At 41.0% G+C, this 27013-nt stretch overlaps 1 protein-coding gene across 2 annotated transcripts in view; it reads left to right on the top strand.

The window, feature by feature from the left end:
• Nucleotides 1-26697, top strand: part of si:dkey-34e4.1 (carboxyl-terminal PDZ ligand of neuronal nitric oxide synthase protein) — a 71314-nt gene extending 44617 nt beyond the window's left edge. Inside the window, exons 8-11 of one of the 2 annotated variants that reach the window (XM_023296929.3) lie at nucleotides 3829-3990; nucleotides 7283-7487; nucleotides 9424-9751; nucleotides 24338-26697. In XM_023296929.3, coding sequence (XP_023152697.2) covers nucleotides 3829-3990; nucleotides 7283-7487; nucleotides 9424-9751; nucleotides 24338-24896 — 1254 coding nt within the window. In that variant the 3' untranslated portion in view covers nucleotides 24897-26697. Of the gene's footprint in view, nucleotides 1-3828; nucleotides 3991-7282; nucleotides 7488-9423; nucleotides 9752-20062; nucleotides 20246-24337 lie in introns of those variants that run through there. The other variant, XM_023296930.3, reaches the window with a different exon arrangement.
• The last annotated feature ends 316 nt before the right edge of the window (nucleotides 26698-27013 follow it).

The raw sequence follows: 27013 nt of genomic DNA, 5'->3' as shown, positions 1-27013 counted from the left end.
AATTTAGGTTTAAGATCATAATATTTCATGTAAATCACTTCATTGCGAGTCTCTATTAAAATGTGCCAAAAATTAATCATTCGCATGAACCAGATTGGTAAAAACCAAAAAAAATTGTATTTGATAGTGCAGCTGTAAAGGCATCGATGACTTAACCAACCAATAGGCATATAACAAATAAATCAGGAACTTTTTTGAACTGCAGGCTATGTATAGACCAAGCACATAGAAGAAAGAAATGTAAGAAGTAAAATATCTGTAGTATTTGGAGCTACATGTTTTTTTAGTAATGCCTGTGGACACTTGGAAAAACATTGTGCAGGATGATTTCTGTTTATTCTTTTTTTTTTTTGCTAAAGTACATAATCAAAGGTATTCAACCAGCTTTCCTTTTTGTGGCTTAGTGACATTATTTTACGGCACAGAAGATATTTTAGAGTTCTTTATACTTCTCTGCATGGATGTGCGACTTCCATAGAGGTGCAGGACTGTATTTTGCTGTAGAAAAAAATGAGCCCACCATGAGTAAAACTCTGACAGAAGCAAAAAACAACTGCTTGGGGTTCAGCAGGTTAAAGTACACTAAGCCCTTAACTGTGCCAATATTTCTTGTCATGCTTACTGGTCAGCTAAGTCTTAAAACAGCAAAATTCCTTTATGAAGGCAGCCTCACATCATAAACCACACGTTCCTATGATAGTATATCTTCATCATAGTTGTAATGAATGTTCCTCATTTGTTACTGACACTGACAGTAGAGGTGAGGCAGCAGCATTCACACTGGATGAACACAGACCTCTTTTCTCCAGAGTGCTTCTACCTTTGTAGCTACAGAACATCGACTCTGCTCTCTTGTTTCATTGCTTTGGCTTTAGTGGTGTTTTGATGCCATTATCTAGCATAGTGCTGCCAAATGGCTCATTGAACTAAGCAAGTACAGTATAGTGCTTTGTCATCCACTGCAGTTCCTGACCAGCCCTCCATGACTAATAACAGCTCCAATTTGGCAGCATATTTTAGGTATAAAATGACCCGGTCCCTGTTGCATGACGTAAAAGAGACCATTTTTGTTCTACTGAGAGTCGGCAGACTTGGAATCCCTGTGAAGTATGGAACTGACAATTATCTTTCTCTAATGTTTGGACAGCGACAGGATGACAGATGCAAACATGTAGGCTTTGGTGTGTCGTGATGAGTTGGTTTGGATTTGTCATCAGAGCCAGTGTGGTTGTTATCATGCTGCTAAAAGAGAGAGAGAGAGTTGGATTGAAGCAGGGAACCTGAATATTCCTGCTGGCTATGTAAGGGGGACACCTAATCCCAAAAACCCAGTCTCTTCCCTTTGATTTCCGAGAAACGGCACTATAATCCCATTGAGGGGTTCACGAACATCTGCTCTATGAAGATAAGCAGGGAAGGAATAGGAGAGAGAAGGACAGATGGAGGGGAAAATAATGAGAATTTTGGACAACAGAGGAGGACTAGACAGAAGATACTGGTAGAGGTTGTAGTTGTGTTAGGGTTTGAGGGTTTCAAACAGACAACACAAGGGTGGAAAACGCCTCCAAAGGTCATGTTGAATCAGACTGTTAGTACTGATTATTATTTTAATAATCAGTTAAAGGCCCAGAAAATAGTTTCTTAATGAAGTTCTGCTGTGAAAAAAAGTGGTCCTAAATTAGCACAAAAATATGTTTAAAAGTTAGAACAGTTTCAAGTATTTCACATGAGAGATTTTATTGAGTGTGTAATTTTGTCACACATCTTGAAGTGGGTGGGGCTTAGTCTGAAATAGGGGATGTCTCAGAATTCTGTCGACCAATCACAGCCCAGGTCAGATTCTGAATGTTTTTAGCTCTTGTTACAGTGAATAATTTTTTGATTATTTCACAAGAAAAGTAATAAATAAAAAATAAAATTATTATTTTCAATACTTTAAGCATTTTTCTAAATGTTCCCAGGTGTTACCAATACTGGAAAATGGTAACTCATACTATATACATCATAGAGATATTTAAGTACCTACATTTTCAATTTGTTGCCATACTTGTTGTTCAGCCCAGTCCATCAATCATAACTTCATCACTGCATTTAAATGCTTCTTTACCCTGAACTTTACCTTGGTTGCTGGTGAAATGTTTTGCGAAAATGTAATATAATAAAGAATTATGATTTATTTGTTCCCAAATAAGCGACAAGTTCAAAGTTTGGAAGACAACTCTAATAATGTGTTCACTTAAGAATGTGGGAGTGATTTGATGCTAACTGTTCATCAGCTGTTACCTGAAGCCAGTTTCAAAAGGACATTTTACACAAGTCTTTAGGTCTGATCTTAGAGTGGTTTAATGCTAATTAAACTTACATAGTTACATAGAGACTGACTTGTTTGAAAACTCAAAATGCTGATTTAGAAAACCTAAAAATTTGTGCCGGCTGACAGTATTGTGGAACAAAGCAATGAGAAGGTAAAGTGTATTCCAATCTCATAGGAACCTGCTGGAAGTGACTGTGGTTTAGTAGTATTTTGTTTGTTTTTGTATCGTTCATTTTTTCTTGAATTTTCCCAATAAAATATCCTTGTGAGTGTATCTCGAAGGAAATTTGGTGCAGCTGTCCAGTTAGCGATGTTGTGTGGTTTAAAATAACCAAAAGAATACCAAGAATACTGATTTGCAAGAATGAAAAATCCCTTCATAAACAGGGTTGGTGCCTCTGCATATGCCATGATGAAAACTGTTACTTCAAATGCATAGGTGCTTGGCGCATTCATCAAAGGCATTTTCAGAAAGCACTGTGTCATGGTATGTTTTGGTTATGACTTAGTGATCACAAAGCAAAGCATAACCTCTCTTTTATTAACTAAAGTCTGGGTATTAATTAGATTTGAGCCACGAAATCCAGTTTTGTGAAACTGGCCCCGCATTGTAGGTAGAATCTCACTAAGTCTTAATGGCATGTGACATCAAAACTGCTTAAAAAGTCACTGTCTGAAACAGAAATCAGAACTGGTGGTACCTGCAAGAGCAACTTTTCTTAATTGTGTTTATTGGGTAGGTTGAAGTGTTTATAACTAGCAGCAATCATAGACATAGATACTGTACCTAAATGAGTAGGTGGTCTGAATCTTTTTAAAAAAAAATAGAATTTAAAGTGCCAAAATTAAATAATTTTTTAAGCTTTTATTTATTTTTCTTACTTCTTTGTGTCAGCTGAACTAAGATGCACTCATGAGAGACTTGAGTTAAATGTGTTGGACTTTACAATGTGCTGTTTTGCCCTCTAGTGGTGGGATGTAGGTGTTACAGTATAATGTGTATCTGTGGCAAAGAAAGTCGTTCTGCATGTCAGTAGTAAAAAAAAAAAAAAATCCTTATCCTTGGTGATACTGACACAGAAACATACAGTTGCTCTGTCCTTCCCTGCTATCTGAGAGAGGCGGTGAAGTGAAAAGCTGCTTTGAGAATGGCCTATTTCTCCAGGAAATACTTGTGCTACCAGAGATCATCTGGAAAATCATCTAAAAATCCAGAGAGGAGGGAAACCAAGGGCGACAGGGGGAGGATGGGAACAGTGCATGATATGGTAATGAGCCTAGAGATCATTCTCTGGGACTCAGAGAACCGGGAAGTTTCTCTCCTACTGCTTCGTTAATTGCATTCATCTGGTGTCCAAAGGGCTGAAAATAGCTTCTATTATGTAGCTGGGATAAAACACAGGCAGTGGGGTCTGAGGGCCAACACTGATCACCATTGTGTCTTTAGAGGATTGTACCTTCACCTTCAACTGTTTTCTTTCCATCAGTAAAATGCGATGCTTGTCTGTTGTCAGGACTTTGATCGAAGGTCCGTCTACACTGTGACATCCCAGGGCGTCACTCCCAGCAGCCCTTGCTCTCCGTCTCTCACTCCGCTGGCCTCACAGCACTACCTGCAGCTCCTCCAGCAGCAGCTGCAGCAGCAACAGCAGCACACGCAGGTGGCCGTGGCTCAGGTAAGACACATTCAGTTACACACAATGCACAAGCAAGACATCACTGAATACACATAATGACCAACACTGCTGCATTGCACCGACAATTTAAGCTCGGATTCAGGACAGCAAGAAGTCATTCTGACACTGTTGTGTTTCAAATTGTAAAAAAATGCTCTGTCATGGTTTTATAGAGTCCAAAACTGAAAGGTCATTCATTTGCAATGAAAAGCTTATCAAGTAAAGCAGCAAATCCTCTCATCCAAAATCAGTATTCAGTCGCACATAGTTACTGTGAATACAGTTATTCTTCTATCAGTCATCTGATCGATTCTGTGGCACTAGGATTGGTTTCAAACATTGATATTTGCTCATCCTTTGTCAGTCTTTGTCCTTTTTTTGTTATCTTCCTTTGATTGGTTTATCTCAAATCAGTAGTGCTGCTTTGGTTACAACCCACTCACCAGGGGTAAGGGAAGTGACAGAGGTAAGTCAGGTGGATGCTGTTTAACCAAAAGCTGATAATGATTTATTAAAAGTAGGCAATTGACACAATTTAAGCAAAAAGAGGAACAGAGAGCTGATGACGCTACTCAAACAATAAAAGATGAGATAAAACTTCATCAAAGGAACCAAAGGAAATTCTTTAAAATGAAAGAATAGTATATCAAAAGGAGGATTTCTACCAGAAATTACCAATATATTAATGCAGAAAGCCGCAATTATTAAATTGAAGCTCCAAAACTAAATTATCTTGCCTACACTATCCAAAACATAAATACAAAAGTAGTACCACCCCTATCTGGTGTCAGACACTTTCACTTGTACAAACTAAACGTGGCTTTTATTTAAACTTAAGCTCCTTACTGAAAACTCTCAAACAATTCTCATAAACAGATATGTGGGCAAATTGCTCAATGCACACAAGGTGCTGCTGAATGACTGGCAGGCTGGCAGTGCTTTAAAACACATTTATAGTGATAATCAATGTGATTTGATTGGAGTTCAGCAGTTTGATGTTGGTCCAATCGAACAATGAATCGGGGGAGGAGCAGGGGGAGGTGATGCAGGCCAATCAGCGGTAGGGACTCCCATAGTAATTTGCTTAAAAAACTATCCATCCATCCATTATTTATACACCACTCAATCCTCATTAGGGTCGCGGGGGGCTGGAGACTATCCAAGGTGATTTAGGGGAAGGCAGGGGAAACTGGACAGGTCGCCAGTCTGTCAGGGTTACACATAGAGACAAACAAGCACACTCACACACACACCTACAGACAATTTAGAACCACCAGTTAACCTCTGCATGCATGTTTTTGGACTGTGGGAGGAAGCCAGAGTACCTGGAGAGAACCCACACATGCACAGAGAGAACATGTAAACTCCATGCAGAAAGATCCCAGTCCTGGACACAAACCAGGGATCTTCTAACTGCAAGGCGACAATGTTAACCACCGAGTCATTGTGCAGCCCTTTAAAGAACTAAGAACAGTTAATCTCACAAAAGGATTGTTGTTCTCCTTCTCCCTTTCTCTATAAACATCTCTGTAATTAATATCGGTTTTTGGTTTAAAAAAAACCCAAAAAAAAACAAACTTTTATTTCTGTGTACCAGACACTAGTTTCAGTAACCCTTGCTGAACCTGACAGATCCTGATTCATGTAATGAATTTAACTCGACCACTTCGGTATTAATGATTGAACTTTATTTGACCTTTTTAGTGAAATTGATGAATAGTTTCAATTTTATTAGATTCTTGATGAAGTATGGTGTCAAATTTAGTATGAATTTTCTCAGCTAGACTTGTTTTCTTTCATAAAGGCTGTAACTGAACAACTACACACGATTTTCTGTGCAGTGTTGTCACACGATTGGAATTTTTACCACCCATGCCTCCCCGGGATGCAAAATAACCACAATACGCTTTTATTCTGCTTGAAGCCAGTCAAGGAGTATTGTTTAGGAAAAATTTCCAGAATAGCAACAAACAAAGGTGATCGGTATGTTGTTGATCTTCATTGCATAGCAGCTGTAAGTTTGGTAAGACCACCCACTTTTCTCCCTGTATGTCTTTACTGATGCGGTCCAGTAGGGGGCAGCACTAACAAAGTAATGAACTGACAGGAAGCGCAGCAAAGTAAAACAAAACCTGTGATGAATTAGAGATGCACAAATGTTTGTAACAAAACATCTCAATGTGAAAGTTTGTCAAGCGTCCTAGTAACAATGTCAAAAAACACAAATTCATATTTACTTCATTTTTTCATGTCAGATTCAGTTCACTGCAAAACTGACCACTCAGTTAATGATGCGCCTGAATAGCCAGACTATCATTACCTTCAGTTTTGATTGTAGATATGGACAGAATGCAATTTTGCCCCCACAAATCATGGATTATAAACTCATTTGCATGTGAGATGGGAGTGAGGTATTACAAAAAACTATTTAACCCTCGGAGCCCCAAGTAGTTTCTGCCCGTTTTTTGCTTGTGTCACATTTTTTCCTCAACATGGGCTCATTTTTCACTGCAATTAAAAGCCATGCACCTCTAAGGAAACAGTACACCCAAGAGTAGAAGTGGAGAGATCTCAGAAAGGTCTTTTGTGCTGCATAATAAAGTTATAGTGCCATAAATCATAAAAAGGAGAAAAAAACACAAGTTGAATATCTTTGATTATTTATTTTACAAAAATTGAAAACACCTGGAGCCATCATACGAACCATTTTTCTATGTGCACACGTGTATCCAATAGCGGAAATGTGGCGACTCTTTATACTATGGATATTTTACACATTTTTAATTTGTTTCAGTGCTCCTCTTCATTCTGCTCTGTGTAAACACAGCCTGGAATAAAGACCAGTTCAGCCAAAAAGTCTCTGAATTCTTGTCATATGAGTGTTGGTTGCAGATGAGTCACTAAAGGCTTCTTGGTGGTGACAAGGAGGGCAGATTTTTCTTTTTTTCTTACTGAATCTGGTTATAACAGAGTTTATTTTAAATGAGACATGTAGTGCTAGTGATTTGGGTTAAATATCATAATTTTAAGCTTAGATTTAGTCAATTTTGACTATATCACAGATGAGTAGTTCAAGGACTGTTGGAAAGCTCAAAATTCAATGTGTCTTTTTGTTGGTACCGTTTTTGGAATTATGTCATTTTGGCGCTTTTTAAAAAAAAAAAAAAAACTGCCTTTCAAACCCACCAACAGGCTTTGGGGTTCAGAGGGTTAAACACACATTTTGACGGATAGTGTATCTTTATTTTGCACGTGCAATATACCGTGTCAGAGTTCTCTGTTCTCTCTACAGGTGCAGCTGTTGAAAGATCAAATGGCGGCAGAGACGGCTGCCCGTATGGAGGCTCAGGCCCGCGTCCACCAGCTGCTGCTGCAGAACAGGGACCTGCTGCAGCACCTGGCCCTGCTGGTGCAGCAGCTGAAAGAGCTGGAGGCCCGCTACCCCAGAGCAGCGCAGGCAGGACAGCCGCCACAGGAGCCTCAAGCTAATGGGCACAGTAAGTGACTGGCGAGGTGACGGGTGGGAACAGCGCGATCCCTCACACGAACTCGTGTCACGTCAGGATCGCCGTGTGCTGCAGTCTCTTGTTGCTCACCCCTCTGTTGGCCTGTGGATGATGTAGTCACGACACAAACCATGATCCCTCGCTGGCTCCCAACCTGCCAACGCTGTCAGCAGTGCTTTTATGGGGCAGAAGCTGCCAGGGGCTGAACCTTTCTCTGCAGGTGGATGCAACTGCTTTTCCCTTAGCGTCACCTGTGTGACCTTTAAATTAGCATGGCACTTTTATCTGTACTGAGGATATGAACACTGTCCTCCTTGTGTGGGCAAAACAAAGCAGTTAAAAACATTCTTGTAGATGGTAATGAGAATTAATTTAATGTAGAAAATGTGTTGCTCATGTTATCAGAGGAGGCTTTTAAATCAGGGGTGATGAGGGCAGATGAAATACCAATTTAATGATTGAGAGTAAGAAAAAAATGAAAGATGATACCAGTCAGCTTTGAAAGGGTCTGTTTTCTTGCAACTGAGCTAATTTGAGATCTGACTAAAAGGTTACATGCTTCTGTTTTATATTTTACACTTGTTTGTGGAAAAGAAGGGCTGCACAGTGGCGTAGTGGTTAGCACTTTCGCCTTGCAGCAAGAAGGTCCCTGGTTCGCGTCCCGGCTTTCCCGGGATCTTTCTGCATGGAGTTTGCATGTTCTCCCTGTGCATGCGTGGGTTCTCTCCGGGTACTCCGGCTTCCTCCCACAGTCCAAAAATATGCTGAGGTTAATTGATTATTCTAAATTGCCCGTAGGTGTGAATGTGAGAGTGCTTGTTTGTCTCTATATGCAGCCCTGCGACAGACTGGCGACCTGTCTAGGGTGTCCCCTGCCTTCGCCCGAGTCAGCTGGGATAGGCTCCAGCCCCCCCGCGACCCTAATGAGGATTAAGCGGTGTATAGATAATGGATGGATGGATGGATGTGGAAAAGAAGCTGCACGCAGTCAGTCACATTGAAAGACCAATTAAACAACTATTTAAAGCCACGCTAGCATCTCTGTGAGGTGATCTTGAAGTACTTAGCTGAACATTTACTAATTAGCAGTAAAAAGAGACTATAACTGAGGCTGATGCTTAATTTTGCAGATATTTGTCCATAAATCAAAGTGCAGACCAGATCCTGAAGAAATCAAATCACAGTCATCAGGATTAATCGTCTGACATTCCTTCAAGATGAGATTTAACTTTAAATGGATTATTGCGGTTTCATATCGGTCTGACAATTACAATCGAGGGACCATAAATCAAACTCCACAGTTTTGTTACACACCGTACTCCTCCTCTGCAACACACAATAGCGTCTCCGTACTGGTGTAAATCATACCGAGCACAGCGGATTTAAAAACATATTCTGTCAGCCTTATCTCACACTCGCAGGCATTGTTCTCAGTGAGAGTTTGGATTGTATTAACAACCATTATTTTGGTACATATGCACACACTTTGTCCCAAAGGAGGATTTTTGGAGGAAGGCTGTGTTTGCAGCAGCTGAAAGAACAGCCAATCTTGCCAGAATAATAATGAATAACCACAAGTACACACTTGGTGGGTAGAGCTGTGTGTATGTACAAATGTGCTTCATATTGATTGTGTTTTTAGGTGTGTGTATGTGTGAATTTTAAAACTGACAAATAATGTGGCGTGCCTGTATTAATCATGTTGGCCTGTTTGATAGGAATCTTGCTGATCTGTGGCCTGAGTGCACTGGCTGGCGCTGATCCAGCTTTTCCATTCTGTAATGACAGTCAGCTTTACAAAGACGCCAAATTACACAAAAGCAGTGGTCAATATGCTGGTTGTGGTTGATCCTTCTCATTATATTTACTGTTGTTTTTATTGGTGACATTATGTTGATATGTCTCCTGTGTTTTCTGTTTCCTCCAGATGGCCAACAGTCAGCGAGCAGCTCAGTTTCTACATCCGTAAAGTCTCTCTCCTTGAATCTGAAGAATCACTACAGTCAGACCCTGGAGCAGCTCATCACCTCCACACCTGCATGGCCTCTCCAAGCCTCACCCCTCTCCTCCACACAGGTGGACTGTGCCGAGTCCTACCTCAACCTGCTCAACCTGGAGAACAGCACCAGACCAGCAGCCTCAGTGGACGACCTGGACCCGTTCATCGGGGCCGACGGCACCGCCGACAATAAGGAGAACTCCTGCAACGAGATCGTCCCGTTCACGTCGAGAAACTCTGCCAGCATGGATGAAAAGTAAGACTGCTGTTCACATGTTTACTGCACAGAGAGAAAATAGTGCTGGTTGGTACTGTAAAAACACTCAGTGTGTAGTGTAAAGGTGAATTTCTAGATCCGCGTTGGTTTTCGTAGCTATGTATTCAAAGTGGAGGATTATGGGAACACAGCCAATGCAGAGGCCATGGTTTTGCACTGATGCTATTCGTAGGTTGAATACTGATTGGTTGAAAATTTAAAGGGTCCTTTTTGTATAATGACCTTTAGAAAAAGTCAACTGAAGCAGCAAAGTTTGAAAAAAAAACCTCTTCAACTGCACCAAAAAAACAAAGCATTTCTATGCTTACTTCAAAAGTTTTTTGGCTTTTTAGGTAAAGTTTTTGGTGTGCTTCAGGGGAGAGGGAAACAGCTTTTTTGAATAATTTTTTTTTTTTTTTTTTTGTCTGCATTTGTTCTCATTGTTTAACTCCACAAGAGGGGAGTCAACATTGTATGAGATCGATGCATATTTTAGTCTTGCAGCCAAATATTTTAATATTTAGTGCATGTGTGTGACCATCACTGGCCCTCCCTGAAAGCTAAGCAGACCTTCTTTATTAGAATTCCCTATTATGAGCCAGGGAGGGCAGTGCTACACCTCAGTGATGTGTGGGGGAAACAAAGACTGGACAGGACGAACAGGACGAACAGGATGAACAGGGATAGAAAATAACAGGCGTTGCTATTGCAATTAAAGATTGTAAGGTGGTGTGTTATTCCCAACTACTAACTGTCCATCAATAAAAAAAAAAATAAATAAATAAAAATTTGAAAAAAGAAAAGAAAACCAAACCAGCACAAAAGAAAAAGAAAATCAATAAATAAATAATTAAACAAACGGTACTGAGCACCATAATTGTGGATGTCTTGATAGTGTAGAATAGAATAGAATAGGCCAGAAGAGGATACTAGTGCAAGAGAGAATGAGTTTAGGGTAGAGACTGGAGAGATTCTCAGCACATTCTGGCGGGTCCCATCATTTGCTGAAATGGGACTCGGCAGTAGCTGGCGAGACCTGATCAAACATGCAAGTGTGAAGGACCCGGAAGCCCAGAACAGCAATCAAGGCAAGGCAGGGCCAAGCCAACAGGGCAGCCCTCCCCCCGGGCCATGGGAGCCACAGGGTGGCACCCCCAGAGAGCCACCGGGGCCACCGTGAACGACGCGAACCCGGAGAACAAGAGGGAGCAGCTACTGACACCCCCAGCGCGCCCAGACCGACCCAGGCGGCCCGGGGCACGAGGACCCACCTGCCACCCAAACCCCAACCCCGCCCACCCCAGCCCCCCACCCCACAATAAGTTCTGACAGAGCTCACATGACTTCGAGGCTGTTTCTGCTTCTTGCATCTCAAGACATCATTGCATGACCAATAACACCTGACATCAAAGATTAAATGGTTACTGAATACTTCTCTCCATTTTGTGCTTGTAGATGGTCAAAGTTTTGCTTGTTTCTTCTTCTTAGAGGTTTTTTTATGACTGACAAATAATCAGGCTGTGTTCCAGTATCCATGCTGCCACACTATATAGTAGTCCACAAGATTTAATAATTCCCTAAACATGTATGTCAAATGTGGTATGCTACAAATATCCGAATGTCCTACTACATCTGTTTGGATTTTAAAGTTTGCAAGCCAATATTCTTTTCTGGCCATTGTGACCCATAATCCTCAGAAGTTACCTCACATATGTTGCAGTGTCACGCACAAGTATTAACAAGCTTTAAGCCACTGACTGCTCATTTCACACTGCAGACTATGACAATCAAAGCTTAAGGTGCCTGGTTTACTGACTCCCAAGCAGTTCATGCAAACAAGCCTAATTTGCATTTTCAGTTTTTGCAACATTTCAAAAGTTTGCTTCAGATTCGCTTGACAGTTTTATGACTACTGTCTTTTCCATGGCAGGGGCAAAAGCAAATAGACTGAAAACGGCACAAACACTAACAATAGTACATCTCCAGTTCAATGTATTTTTGAGTCTAGTAGCAGGCAGCTACAATGGTGTTTCAACTTTGCGATGGCCCTTAAACTCATCATCTGTGATGTGCTGTTCCATCTGGAAGCTTCACCAAATCTAAGTGTAAAATTATGACATGTAATGTAAATCACTTCACGTGTCATTTTAAAAAGCATGCTAAAAATATACGTTCATGTCTCTGTGTATTCTCAGTCAGCCAGGTCATGGTCATCCTAAGAGCTTTCATGAAAAGCAACTGGACTTTTCTTTTTGGTTCTTGAATACACTTCATCTCCCATCCAGAGTCTTCTTCAGCTCATGTCTGTGTGATAAATATGCAGCGATCACAACTAGTTAGCTTAGCTTAGCATGAAGACTGGAAATGGTGGGCTGCTAGCTCATCAACACCTGGAAATCTTCATTAGTTAATGCATTATGCCTCATCTGTTTAATCCATAAATAAACTAAGTGTATAAACAACAATTCACTGTTTTGCAGAGGAGGTAATCTGCAAGACTACTTCTGACCAGTTGCCAGGCAACCGGAGGAGACTCCAAGAAATTTCTGGGCCCAGCCAAGAAATAACCCGACACCTAATGACAACAAATTGTCGCTTTCGCTTGTTTTCATAACAAAACAAAGACTAAGTAAGATGTTAATTATAGTGATCTTTGGAGGTAATGGTAGGCGGATTTAGTTACCTTCCGACAGAATCAGTCTAACCGTTTCCCCTTGATTCCAGTCTTTGTGCGAAGCTAAGCTGAATGCCTGCTGTTGTATAGCTTCATATTTAGCGAACACATATCAGGAATATTAATCTTCCCATATAACTCTCTGGATATTTCTCAAAATAATAAACTCCTTTAATGTGCATACAAGCAAATAACACAGTAGCAGTCAGTTTGCGTTTGGGTACCCAGGCCTGCACAGTGACATACACATCCTGTAGCTTTTAGTGTTATTAGTGGAGAACAGCTCAACTCAGCAGAAAGCCGCCTTCAGCTAATGAAAGTGTGTCTGTAATCAGGGGATTACAGAATGCAGGGAGAAAAGGGTTCAGGTTAGACAAACAAAGAGGGGATCAGGTTTGAGGTAGAAAGAAGGAATCAGAGAAGCTTGTGAGCAAGAATGAGATTTAGGAGAAACACGGAAACTCCATCAGCTTTAACTGCCGTCCCAGTGTTTCGATTTCATTTTTTGAGAAGCCGTTAAATGTCGAGGGAGCGAAGACAATAAATGGGATCATTTTCTTTTGGAATAATTTATTATGGATGCTTTCTGCTTTCCAGGAATGTCTGAGGTTCCATTTCTCGCTGTGCTGCACATTTTATCTCATGAAGTGCTTCCACTGCTGTACCTTTTCGTGATTTCATGTCTGAAATCTCTGGTATGCAACTCTGTGATACATACAAAGCCCTTACCTTGAAAGCATATACAGAGCCACAGCATATAATCACTTTTTAATGAGCTTTTTAATGAGCTTTTAATCTCCTTAAAGTCATCACAAAGACTAGCTATGCTAAAAACACATTTACTGCATAAGATCAAGCAGAGCTCTCAGGCAGGACAAACTATTTAGTCCTTTTCTTTCTCCTCCTTTTTTTGCTCTCATTCTCACACTTAATTTGTCTCATTGTCTTCTCTCTCTGAACGAAATCCGCAGCGAAATCTCCAAGGAGAGCGTGTTAAAGTTGATTTCAAAACAGACAAAGGGGAAGAATAAGGAGTTGGAATTGACTCGGTGTGTATTTGGCGTGCTTGTTGATGTTTTATATTGATTTTGTATGTCTTCATTGTGTGTGCGCTTGTGTCTGCAGCTTACCCAGGCTCACATCCTGTGGTTTCCTACAGCAAAGGCTCCCATCACTTCACAGCACGAAACTCTACCCTGCCACATATGTCAGAATGTAGTTTTTTGACAGAGAAGAAAAAATAAAAGAAAGAAAAAAACGTGAGGCGTCCTGTTACTGTACGTTTCCATCTGAATATTGTTTTCATCTGGGAGCGTGCTGCATGCCAGGCTGAAACCCCCATTTTCCCTTTATTTGTAATTATATAACAACGAGCCACTCTTCTTGCTGAGCTTCTCTGTCCCATTAGAGTTTCTATTTTCTGTCTCTAAAGCTTTAAAAGACACAGGAGTTTACAAATGCGCCACTAAAGTGAATTCTCCTTCTCTACCACCCTCGTTCTTCTTTATTGGCTTCTGTTTGCCTCCTTTCCTGAGTGACATCATCTTTATGTAAATAGTTATAAAATTTTACACCGGGTTTACTCACAAACGGCATATAAAAATAATGAAAAACCAGGTTGTAACAGCACATGAGGAAAAAAAAACACATAATTAATTTCTGGCAGAACTGAAAACTGGACAGCAACTCTGCAAATAAACAATTCTGACCTTTCACTGTTTAGATCTGGTGGTGTAATGCAGCTTATGTAACTCTACTAGAACTTTTAATCACACTACAGCATAGGAAAAATAGTGGGGGAACAGCAGTGGAGAAATGGAAAGTTCATCTACTTTGTGTTATTTTGTTTCCGTCTGTGCCAAACTCCTTTGCATTACCTTTGGTGCAGTCAGGCTCCTGTGCTCACCCTCCCCCACCGCACAGAACATTTTATTGCTTCCATTTGCTTTTGTTTTCTGGATTTCCCCAGTGGATCAGTGTTTACAGCCTGAGTGGCCCGATTTGATGTTCTCCGGACTAGCAGACAGACACTCCACTGCCGTCTCTCCTCCGCTGACCGCCATCATCAGTCTAGTGCTGGTCAAGCTGAGTTATATCACTGCACAGTATTAGCACAGTCTAGCTGTAAAGCTCATTTCGGTGTATCGAGGTTACTTATTTGCATTTTTCCATTCAAAGAATCCAATTTTTCATTAAAATAGCTTTAATGGAACTCTACACATAAAGTCCCCACCGCTTGCTGCAGCTCAAACACACCAGCTCACCCACGACTCCGCTCAAACGCTGTAAAACCGAGCTAAGCTACACAATGGCAAGTTGTAATTTTGGAGTAGTAGCCATGCAAGTTAGTACTTGAAATCCATGCCGAAGGATAATAATAGTATCTTTGGAGTTTGTTAAGCTTCGCTTCTAATGCTTTTCAGCCAACTAATCTTGTACTAGATAGGGTATCATTTCTCCCCTTGCCAACCAGAAAATAGTGGAGATGCTTCAGATTTGTTGTGAAAGGATCATAGTTTAACCCAAGCCATAATATTTTCCTCAAATCTAACCACACAGTTGTGGTGTCTAAACTTAACCAAGCTTCTAACATGAAATTATCATTATGAAAGTTTCAACCAAACCATGAGAATTTTCTCAAGCCTAACCACATAGCTTTGGTGGATGCAATGGATGCAAAAGAAACTTAAATCCAAGAATTATGATCCCACATGCAACACTAACCCTGGTCTCCTGGGTGACAGTCCTGTTCAAGACTTACACCAGAACATTCCCCTTCTGATTCCTAATGCAGACTTTGTGGCTCTTTCAAACTGGAATCTTTTCCTATTAAGTCACGTCACAGTCCTATTTTTCGGTGAGAAAATACATTTCCTTCAAAACAGCATTTATGTTTCTTTCAAAATTTAAATAAAAATACAGTTTAGTTATATAGAAACATATGATTTGGTGACAGTGTTGTCTTTATCTGTAGCTTTCTGAACTCCAAGCAATTTCTGGGCTTTTTCTTTTGCCCCAGTCACATTTTTGTTCACTGTGGGCTCATTTTTCACTGCAAGAAAAGTTCAGCACCTCTATGGAAATGCCATCATTTTACTAAACCTGAAGAAACCTGGAATCATTGCCTACAGGTGTTACCAACTCTAGGAAAAAAAATAGTCATTTTAGATTCTGTACGTATTTTACTACTTAGATTTTTCATTTGTATCTGTACTCTGATCTGCTCCCTGTAAACACAGCCTGCACTTCAGCCCAGCACAGTTCAACCAAAACTATTCAGAATCCATGATTTTTTTTTTTTTTTTGTCATCTGAATGTTGGTCACTGTGGATTCAGTCAAGGTTTCTCTGTTGTGCAGAGGAGTGTGGAATTTTTTGTTTTTTACTGAATTTTGGGGGAGGAAATTGTTCATTTTTGGCAAAATTTTAAACGAGACGTACAATAAAGTGATTTGGATTAAATATAATTTTTAAGCTTTGATTTGGTCAAATTTCCCAACAGAACTGTATGCCATTGATGATTAGTTCGGAGTCTTTTGTTTTTTGGTGTTATTTTTGCTTTCTGAATCATTCTGATAAATTGCCTAATTAAGGTGACTATTTTTGTACAAACAGTGTGCGTTTTGGCTTTTGAGGTTCAGAGCGTTCAGTCATCCGAGCCTTATCTTCCAAGACGGAACATATCGTCGTGTTCTCTCCAGCTTGCCAACTGTCTCGGGTACTTTATGATCCCAACATATGGTATGTTGGGATTGTACTGAACACTATAGCCAACCATACAATGAGTCACACTGTACACAGCAAACAGAAAGTAGGATCAAAACAGGATGTTATAGAAGCTTTAAAATACACCTTGTGGACACAACATTGAACCAAGTCAGAGAACAAGCACAGTCAGTGTAGACTCTGGAGGCCTTGAATGTCTGTGCAGAGAGTCATGTCGATCCATACAACAGTGTGGAGATATTTCAGTCCGGACCAAAGTGGTGGACTGACCAAAGGTTGCCATCCCTAGAGCCATTCCACTAAAAGCTGCAACATGCCCACACAGAGCAAAGACAGACACACATGGTGGCTTATATGAACACCAAACTGTGTTTCTAACAAGTGAGTCATGTTTTCCCCTGGCATGCTATGGACTGCATTCTCCTCCACTCTTGCTCTCTGACAGGATCGCATGTTGCATAATCACATTTCCTGACCTATCTCATGATATTCCCTTCCCCTCTACCCTTTTGGTTGATTCACCGCTTCATCATTATCATCATGGTCTGTCTGTCTGTCAGAGCTGCACTGGCAGATCTCGTTGGCCTCTAATTTAATTGCCGGGATGCGATTGGGGCGTAATGGATGATGTTTCCAGGCGTTTGGGCTGAGCTGGAACTGTCAGCTAGATTTACACAGTGCTACATGGCGTCGTTCAGAGATAGATGTTGTCGTTTTTGACAGTTTGCAGCAAGATTCATCTGTGCTTTTAGCCTGTCAGGCTGAATGTGTCTGGAGAGCAGTAAAGTCAGCCTGGAAGAATAATGTTTGACAGGGACTTTTATCAGGCAGGGTTGTGCTTTTTAATACCATTAATAGAATCTTGCAGACACTTTGCAGACTCACATTCATCCACCTACACTTCAACATCCCACGCAGATATCTCACAGACAACTCTCTCTTTCAGATGAGTGTTGTGTTAATGTCTTTTCAAAAGCAAGATGCTTTTACAAAAACCCAGTTTCCCGTCTCTGAGTTTAAACCTCCTACTTGTTCTTCTTTCAGTTGCTTTGTGTCTCTGTCTTTCTATCTCGAAGGCTTCAGGCGGAACAATCTTAGATGTAACACTTCTTTTGAGAGATCCAAGTCAGATGCTGTTTCCTTCTACTTGTCTCCACCTGTTGATCAGCTTATCTCCTCCTGGTTCCTTGCAAAATAACAAAATGCTCACTCTGTTCTTGTCATTGCCTGCTTTATTCCTGCCTTTTGAATGGTGAAGTGAATAAACATGCTGTGCTCATGAGTCATTTGTGCTTCAGACACCACAGGGTGATTAGTTTTAACTTCTAAAGTACCTTTGCTGTTCTGGTCTCTCTACTGATTTTAATTTGACATTTAATTAGCCCCACTATAAGCTGCCCCTTGCAGTGAATAGTCTGACACATCTCAAGTGCTAAAAAAAGTGAAACCTTTAATGACTACACCTGTGGATTTGTACATTTCTACTACCCTCTACTAATAATTTAAAAAAAAATAGACATAGAATTTACCTCTTACTTTTCAGGCGGCAGTTGGTTTCAATAATAGTGATTTCAATTTTAAACACAATTCATGTAACCCAAAGACACCTTATATAGTGAGCTAACAAAAGACTCCCATCACCATTTTGTCGTGATTATTGTAGGAACCATCCATCCATCCTTTTCTTCGGATTATTTGAAGCTGATCAGGTTGCAATGGCAGCATCGTAAGCAGGGCATTCTGAACGCACCTTTCCCCAGCAAAGTTTTCCTGCTTTTCTGGGGTGATCCCAAAGCGTTCTTAGGCCAGATGAGATATGTAATCCTTCCAGATAATACCTGGCCTACCCTGGCATCCCCTCTTGTTGTTAATGCCTGGAAAGCCTCTGAAGGAAAGCTCACATGAGCCTTCCAAATCAGATTCCTGCACCACCTTATTTGCTGCACTTTGTGAAGGTGACTCTGCTCTGAGCTCCCTCCTACTGTTCAAAGTCCTCACGTTATCTCTCAGGCTGACCCCTGCCACCTCACAAAGAAAACCCTTTTGGGTGCTTGTATCTGCAATCTTATTTTGCCTGTCACTTCACATAGCGCATGACCATACTGAGGACTGAAGCATAGACTGCCTTCTGGCTCAGCTCTCGCTTCACCACATTGGTCAGGTACACATTAGTGCCAGTCCATCAGGCCCTTTCACACTCCATCTTCCTGTCACTTGCATACAAGATACTGAGATATGTAAACTACTTTGCTTGAGGCAGCAGTTCACCCCTAACCCCCAGTTTCAGCAAAGAACCATACTCTCAGACTTGCAGGTGCTGACTCTCACTCCGGTTGTTTCACTCTGCAAGCCACCCCTGTATGCGCTGAAAGTCCCTGAAGTTTGTGAGCATATCTTTCAGCAGAAAGCAGGACATTTTTAAAATCCACCTCTGTTCTTGTCTTAGATCGATGGACTGTTTACAGTACTTCTCTTGTGCTTCTATAGTTTGGATGACCATTAAACTCCTAGCTAAATCACTGGCACAAATGACTAGCATGAAATTACAGTCAAAAGCACAAGCATGAAAAATTAATGGGATGAGGTACCATCCACTTACAAAGTTTAATGTCGACTCACAAGTACAAAGACAACCTAAACTGAGACCAAGTCGTGACCAAAACCAGAGTGTGTCGAGACCAAACCGAGATTTGAAGGAGTTGAGTCAAAGTCAAGACAAGAACCAAAGCAGAGTAAGACCAATACAAGACCAGAACCAGATCAGTGCTAGTCCCACACTGCATGACACGTTTAGGAACATGCAAACCTTTGCATTGCACCACTGAAACTACAGAACAATACAATATGTACATATATGGCGAATATATACAGCTAAGATTCGCTAAATCTCTTTGGTGAGGGAAAGTAGGAGAGATCACTGAAGAATTTTTGTACAGAAGCAGATTCCTTTTACTTTTTTTCATTTCTGACCAAGTCTTAGTCATTTCAGTAAGAGTGACATTGCAGAATTGACATGCTGCTGTGTGTTTTGTTTATGGATGCTGCGTCGCAGAATAATTCTTCATAGTTTAGGTAGCAAAACTTTATCACAGAAAATCTGTCTGAAATCTCCTTCCAGACAGCCTTTCTTCTAGTGGGTGTGAAGGGGAATAGGAAGGAGTGGCACTTCAAAAGACCAAAAATATCTAATTAGTAATGAGTCAAGTTATTATTTACATTGAAAGCAGGAAGTTTGACATCAAACACCAAGACTGAGGCAAGTCACAGTACAAATGTAGGCGATTCCCAGATTGAGACTGAAACCTTGAAAAGCAGCCTTGAGACCAATCTTGGGTACTACAACACTAATGACAAGAACCGCTAATGGCGAGTGAAAGCTAAAGATTACATTTGTGAGGAGATGCAGCTTAAAAGGAGACATTTTTGGTCTACTTCTCCAATTTGCACCTCTAGCAGACTTTTTCTCAATGGCAACTCCAGCCAACAGCTCACTTTTATTATCATATTTAGAGCCAACCTCCTCACTAATCTGATGGAATAAACACCACAACATTGTTAGTATATTCAAAAGACTTGTACTGCATGTTTCTATCTTGTGTTGCACTGAGGATGTCATTATGAAAAAATAGAAATCCAGACTTGAGAAAAAAATACTCCCAAAACCAACAGCTCCACCCAGTTAGTAACTACATTCCTGTTTGTCACTTTTCCTTTGTCTTTTTAGATGCTGCCACTGAGGGTGTCACAGTTGGAGATGTTCAAATCAAACACACAGTGACTTTAATGAGCTAAAACATGTAAAAAAAAAAAAAAAAAAAAATCACTGGTGTGAGCTTTAACTTCACTAGTCTTGTTCCCTTACATAGCCCCTATAATCCTGTGTAGTCTAACTGTCGCCTCTCTTTGGTACAGGTGTGAGGACCCGCTCCTGCTCATCCTGTTGCTCCTCTAATCATTCCTTAGTTCAGTGTGTCACTCAAACAAACAACAGATAACACCCCAACCAGCAGTCCACTGCCTCTAACCCCTCAGCTCATGCGTTCCATCGTCCTGTCCTCATCCCCTTCTCATCATTTGCTGCACCAGCCTGCCTCTCCCTGGGAGCCTCTCTACCTCTGCCTAAGCCCTCCTTCCTCTCCTCATCCTCCTCCTCTTCTTCTCCTCTCTGCCCCTTCTCCTCCCTCTATGTGAGTATTACTCATGATAACCAGCATGTGGATCCAGTGTCTGTGGCACCAAGCATGGGACTGGGCATGCGGTGGATGCACAGTGTGGGTGTCGGCGGCCTCGTGTGCGGGTCTCACCAGTGATTTCTCTGCTAATGACTGCATAATAACCTCTATTTACATGCGGATGTGGTTCTGCTAATGCGGAACTGCATTAGCATCAGAGTAATCAGTGAGTCACACATGTTTTATGCACGGCAGCTGTGTCTGTTTGTCGCACTTTGCTGGACTGTTTTTGTCTCTCGCACTTTTGCCAGGGAAGAAGAAACGCTCCTGTCAAGGTTTTGGTATTATCTTGTCAGCGGAGGTTCAGCCTGAACAGTAAAACTGTCAGAGCAGAGGCAGAGGCAGGAGGGAGGCGCATCTTTATGTAGCTGTCTGACACTGAGTGTGTCAGACTGGAGTTTGTGATACATTTCAGTGTGTGAGTGGCTGTTTTTTTTGTCACGTGCATGTATTGCTTTACTGAATCAACCGTCTGCCAGATGGAGAATGTGATGAGCCCAGCCGGAGGCATACGGCGTCAGAGGTCTCACATACTGTTTTGCTGCATGTTTGACCAGCAGCCAGTCAAATAGCAGCGTATGAACTCATTTGACTGTGTGGCCTGCAATAACTGACAATAATAGTCTTTAGATAAATAGAGTTATTGAAATCCTACGTTTGCTCAGAGCAGAATTGTATTCAATAAGCAGATAAGTATCTCGTAACAAGGATTATGTGAAGATTCTGCTCTCTTCCCTTTGGGATTAATAAAGTTGATGTCAGAGCTCAATTAAATGTGCCAGTATAGAGGACATGGAAAAAAAAATCATTTTCCAACCACATTATAACAAAATGAAAATGTCACTTTGATCAAGATAACCTAATGATTTGATCACGGTGAGGGAATACCTACACCAGTACAAACAAATGTCAGTATCTATGCTGGAATTAAATGAAACCAGTAGCTGATCATATGATACATTAGAAGCAAGCATTCAGATACTCTTCTTTGGTAGTAACTTGAAGTATATGTGAGCTGTCATAAATGCTAATAATTTCCTTTAAATGGAGAACTTATGTAGTGCAACTTTCTGGTATAATGAGCACTGGAAGGTTTGAGCCCTGTGTGCCATGTCATTGTCAAAAGACTGACCCGAGTCTAGAACTGCTCGATTATGGACAAAATCATCCTTATTCTGCCCAATTGCAAGATCGTGATTATTTGACACAATTCCTCATTGACTTTGGAAGCACTATGCATATATTTAACTACAAAAACAACTTGTCCATGGATTTCCTTGAATTCTAAATACATTTAATTGCAGAGGTCACCTTGGGCATTGGGAAAAACTGACAGACTTCCTCTATTTCCTGACATTTTATAGACCAAATAACTAATTGATTAATGAAGAAAATTGCAGAGTAATCAACCATGAAAATATTCGTTGGTTGCAGCTTTCCTGACTGGACTAAGCTATCTGAGACTGACTGAAGTTCTGTGGCTCGATGGCATCATGACGTGTAAGGAGGATTCGGACTTACCTACACTCAGCTCACACCATTGGCTCTTCAACCAAGAATGAACACCAGATGTCTGAATCTGCAGTGCCTCTCGTACTGAGCAGGATTACTTTTGTAACAGCACCAATCATCATCAGTGCAATAAAACTAACCTGTCTGACGTTCCCTATTAAAGGGTCAGTAACTCTACATTTGGCGAACTTTTGAGCCGCGGAAACAACAAAAACACATTGCTGTGGACAAAAGGGGTGCGCCGCATTTATAACACAAGACAAAACTGAAAAATCATTAAGGAACAGAATGCAGAGCAATAATCATTTTATCTCAGTTATCTTGTTTTTGTAGTCATTGGATTAGTCCCCAGTCTTGCCTCGCTAGTCTGTGTATATTGGAGAGGAATGCCCAAAAACTAAGATTTTTAAAGTTCCACTTATAGTGGTCCATATACAATGTAAATGCTATTTTCTACCAGCACATATAGTCTAATATGTTAAATATTGTATTGCACTTAAAGAGGAACAAAACTAAACATAGATTTTAAAGCATTTCCATTCAGGTAGCAGCTAGACAGACAGATTTTGTTGATAGTATATTTGAAATTTACATCACAAATGTTGTGGTAAAGAGATGACAGACATAGGGGTATAAATCATGAAATTACATGATCAGAATCTACTTTTACAGCAGCTCGTCTTTAATAGCTTGTTATATAGCCGTGTGAAACAGAATTTTTAAAATAACTCGACTGGAAAAGGAAAGGCTAAAGGAAAAGCATACCAGAAGCTGAGGTGCAGGTATCCTGAATGAGACTAGAGGGAGATGAAAAGATGCTGTAGTACAAAGAAAGGAAGAATAATGGACAGAAAAAAAGGCAGCGGAGGGAGATAGGGCAATGAGGCGGAGAGGGGTGTGACAAAGAAGAGTAGTGCTAGGTCCAAGGTATGATAATGAGGGGAAAAGGAATGAGGCGTCCTGCTCCTTGATCCAGAATATTCATAACTTAGCAGCACGCACATTCAAAAATAACAGCACATTAAACCACAGTAGAATGAACCTTTAATTGTACTGTGTGTCTTTAGAAGCCACAAAGAAGCTACTACCCCCAGAGGAGCACAATAGGAGTATTCAAGGGCTTGCTTTGGTTTTTAAGGGAACTATGTGGGCTCCTCTTACATTCTGGGTCATGTCAGGTCATATTCCAGTTAAAAAAGTTCTGAACAACTTGAAATTCAGACCTGATGATGGCTGTCATTTATCCTGAGGGAAACATGAATGTCTCTACCAGATTTTATGGCAGTGTGCCCAATAGTTGTTGACACATTTCATTCAAAACCACAAATGTCAACTTCACAGTACAGAAAAAGTCAAGGGATCACCAGAGTCATTAGGATTCATCCCCTGGGTACCGTTGATGTATGTGCCAAATCTCACATCTGTCCATGCGATAGTTTTAGCAACATTTCACTGAAAATAAAAAAAGTACAGTCTTGTGGTATTGCTTGAGTAAAAGACGGGGGATCAATCAAAGCCTCAGTCTCTGGGGACCATGAATTTGCTGCACAAGTGTTTTTTTTTTCTGGATGAAAGTTTAGGACCAAGCAATCAATTGCAGTGTCATCCCCAGAGCCTCGCCAAAACAATGGCAAATCAAAACTAATGACACCCTTCGTGGCTTTGGAATCGACTTGACTTTTACCCTACTGTTTGCCTCCATTTGTTAGCCTTGGAAATAGTGGATAATTATCTCTGGAGATTTTTTTTCCCCCCCCGCCATTACAAGTCTGTCATTACTGTAGCTGTCAACATCACTCTGGTGCAGAAACGGAGACAGTAAATACATCATTAGGTCACATAAGTTCATTACTCAGACCAGGATTCAACCACAGACCAGATTTCACAGGGGAACGAAGTTAGCGGCCGGTGGTATCATGCAAGTGGGAGGAGTCAGGGAGGAAGCGAGGCTTGTTATCGGGTGTGTGTCAGGAGTCATTTTCTAAGAGAATGACTATAATTGTGTGTGGTTGTGCGCACTGGTGCATGTCACAGCTTTACTGTGGTAAAAATCAGAGACTGCAATGTGGCTATTTCTGGAGCTGTTTCCTCTCTTCCTTATCCCCCCTCCCTCTGTCTTTGGCTCCCTTTCTTCCCTTGTCCCTCTGTTTTCTGAACTGGGGAGCTGTGGGACGTCGATAAGTTCCTAGACAGCCGAAACAGCAGGGAGCCAGAGAGAGAGAGAGAATCACTGTCTTGTGTAGTAAAAGCTTGCGTCACTGTGCACTCAGGTTAATGGAGTATAGTTTGCCTGATGGAGTGCAAAACTAGCTCGAGGCTTATTCCTACACTCCTACGTGAGAAAATGAATGAATATGAATGAGCAAAATAAGAACTAAACTGATACCAATGAAGGTGTTTTATGAGACTTCACTAATGGGTCCCCCTGTTCTCTCCCTGGCAGGTGTGAACAGATAATCCCCAAGCTTGACCCTCCTCCACCCTCCATGAACCGCAAGAGGGCGAGCAGGACATTGTCTCCGGGATCAGAGGTCATAGCTGTGCCCACGCCTGGAGAGGCCACCGCTAATGATGCAGCACCGAGCCGCAGCAGCAGCCTCTCCTTCCCAGACATCACCCCCAGCTCCCTGTCATCCGCTGATTTCCACTCCCTCAGCAACGGCGAGAGCAGCTCCTGTTCTGCCAGCGAGGACTCGGGCGTCCGATCCGAGACCAAGTCGCTGCTGTCGCCCCTGCGTGACGACGACGACCTGTTCGGGGACCGCGGGACGTTTTTAACGGCCTCCAGCGGCTGCGACAGCCCCGTGGAGGAGGGTGGGGAAGTGTCGCCATCCGAGTCGTATCCTCCCGAACCCTCCACCCTCACCTCACATTCGGACACCTGCGATCACCCACTGCCTTTCTCCTCTCCTATGAATGATACCTGCCTCCACATCAGTTTCTCGGAGGATGAGCTGCTGGAGAGCAGCCAAGAGGACCCTGCTGTCCCACAGCGGAGTTAGGAACACGTTCCTCCTTTTAAATCAGTACTTGTCAGACCCTCCTATGTTTGCACTGGGCTCCATTTCAGGACCTTTAATTGTTTCATCCACTTGTGACACAGTACAAACATAACATACACCAGTTACTGAGAAGTACTCTGTTGTATAAATTATTAGCCAATGGACAGATTTAGTATTTTTGTAATGGAATTAATGATCTAATTTGCTTTTTAGTGGCTAGAATGTTAAGCAGAATACATGTAGCAATTCTTGCACTGTTAAAGTCACACATAATTTACCGTAGAGTTGCGAAACAACAAGGGAACACATTTTATTTTTGCTAGTAGTCATTTAAAACATCATTTTGTATGATGCTTCACTGTGGTACAAACTATTGTGGAAAGCCTATTTTCTGCAGATTTCACAGAGTGATACATGCAAATGTTGGTGATGTTGGGAAAAGCCTCTATTTCTGCAAAGCACCTGGATGGATGATGGAAAGAAAAGAACAAGAAAGTCAGTAAAGGGAAAAATGGGAGGATAGAGGTGAGCAGATGTAGCTGTGTTTTGGTTTCTTCACAACCATTTGGGGCTGTGTATAATGTTTCTGTGCTGTCAGAGACAAGTCAGTTTTAGAATGTGTTTCCTTGCTCTCTATTTTGGGGTTTTCAGACTTGTAGGCCTTAAAATAGGATTGGGAAAGTTAGTGAAGGTATTCTGTGTTCTGTATTGCATCAATTCTTTATGTAGAATGGCTGCAGTCCTTTGAAAACTAAAGGGATTTTTGCATTGAATTTAAAGTATTGTAGTTGTGAGAAACAGCACAGGAAGAAAGTATACCTTCAAACATTGACGGGACGAGCGAGTAGCCATGAAAGCTTTGGATTGCAACTGTCTGAGTGGGGAGTCTGTGTTAAAATGAACCCTGAGACTCAATGGGAAGATAATTGGGAGATCACAGAGGACTCTAGAGAAAGACAGTTTGGCAGATGGATTTTTCTCTTCTGTGCCTCTCTTTGTGAAAACCTGAATTTCCAACAAATGTGCTTCATTTTCAAATCTCTGGATTAAGTTGACATTGTTGCAAATCATGCAGTGTATTATATCCTGTCTTGACATGCGTGTAATTTAACCTGAACGGTGGTAACATCGTTTTAACTTTATTAACACACATCAGTGTAGAGCTGCAACAAGCTGTTGATCAATTAGTTGATGAACAGAAAATACATTTGCAATTATTTAAATTATTAATACATTTTTAACACCATAATGGTAGATCAGTTGATTATGAAAACAGCTGTTAGTTGCAGTCTTGTATAAGTATATAGAAAACAAGGGTGTTGTTGAGCTGAATATATGTGAAACGCAGGTGAAATTAAAATTAATCAATAGTTTTAGGTAAAATTTTGGCAAATATGCCAAAATGTCCTGGTTCTTGCATCTAAGATATGGATATTTACTTAACATTTTATGCTTTTTATTCAATATAACTGGTGGAAAAATAATCAGCAAATGACTGATAATGTTTGTCTGTTCCACCGACAGCAGTAGCTGTTTAAATTTACATTTAAAGGGATTCTGCTGCTTAGTTAATGGTGTTACATTAAGTGTACCAGGGTTATCTTTGACGGGTAGAAATGAAAATTAATGAACTCGAGAGTTAAGTAGATGAAGTGTTGCAGGGGTGTGAAGGTGCAGGGATAAAAACTTTTTATACTCCAAAAAGAGGCTTTTCCCAACATTGCATGTGGCAGGGAGCTTAACAGCAATAACACATGGATGAAAAAAATAATAAAGAGGAATAGTTGAAAAGCATCCACAATTAACTGTTGTTTTTTGTTCTTTTTATGTTTCCATTATATTCAGAAAACCACAAGATCAGATCCGATGGTGTTTGCACAGAGGATAATAGCAGAAAAGGAAAAGTGTTGTGAAACTAATGCTTACTTTACTGCTGAAATTACCTGTCATCACTGTATTTTATTCTGCTGGTTATCTTTGTTCTTCCACCTCTTCTTCAATATAATTTCCTGTAACCACAACACAGTCAGCATAATTTGATCCACACACCGAGTTGAATGCACCGCTGGAAGATAACGCTACAAACAGGAAAGCATCCACATGTACTATTCAGGTGC

The sequence above is a fragment of the Amphiprion ocellaris genome, chromosome 17 (assembly GCF_022539595.1).
Source record: "Amphiprion ocellaris isolate individual 3 ecotype Okinawa chromosome 17, ASM2253959v1, whole genome shotgun sequence".
Classification (NCBI taxonomy): domain Eukaryota; kingdom Metazoa; phylum Chordata; class Actinopteri; family Pomacentridae; genus Amphiprion; species Amphiprion ocellaris.
This window is presented reverse-complemented; position numbering and strand designations above follow the sequence as displayed.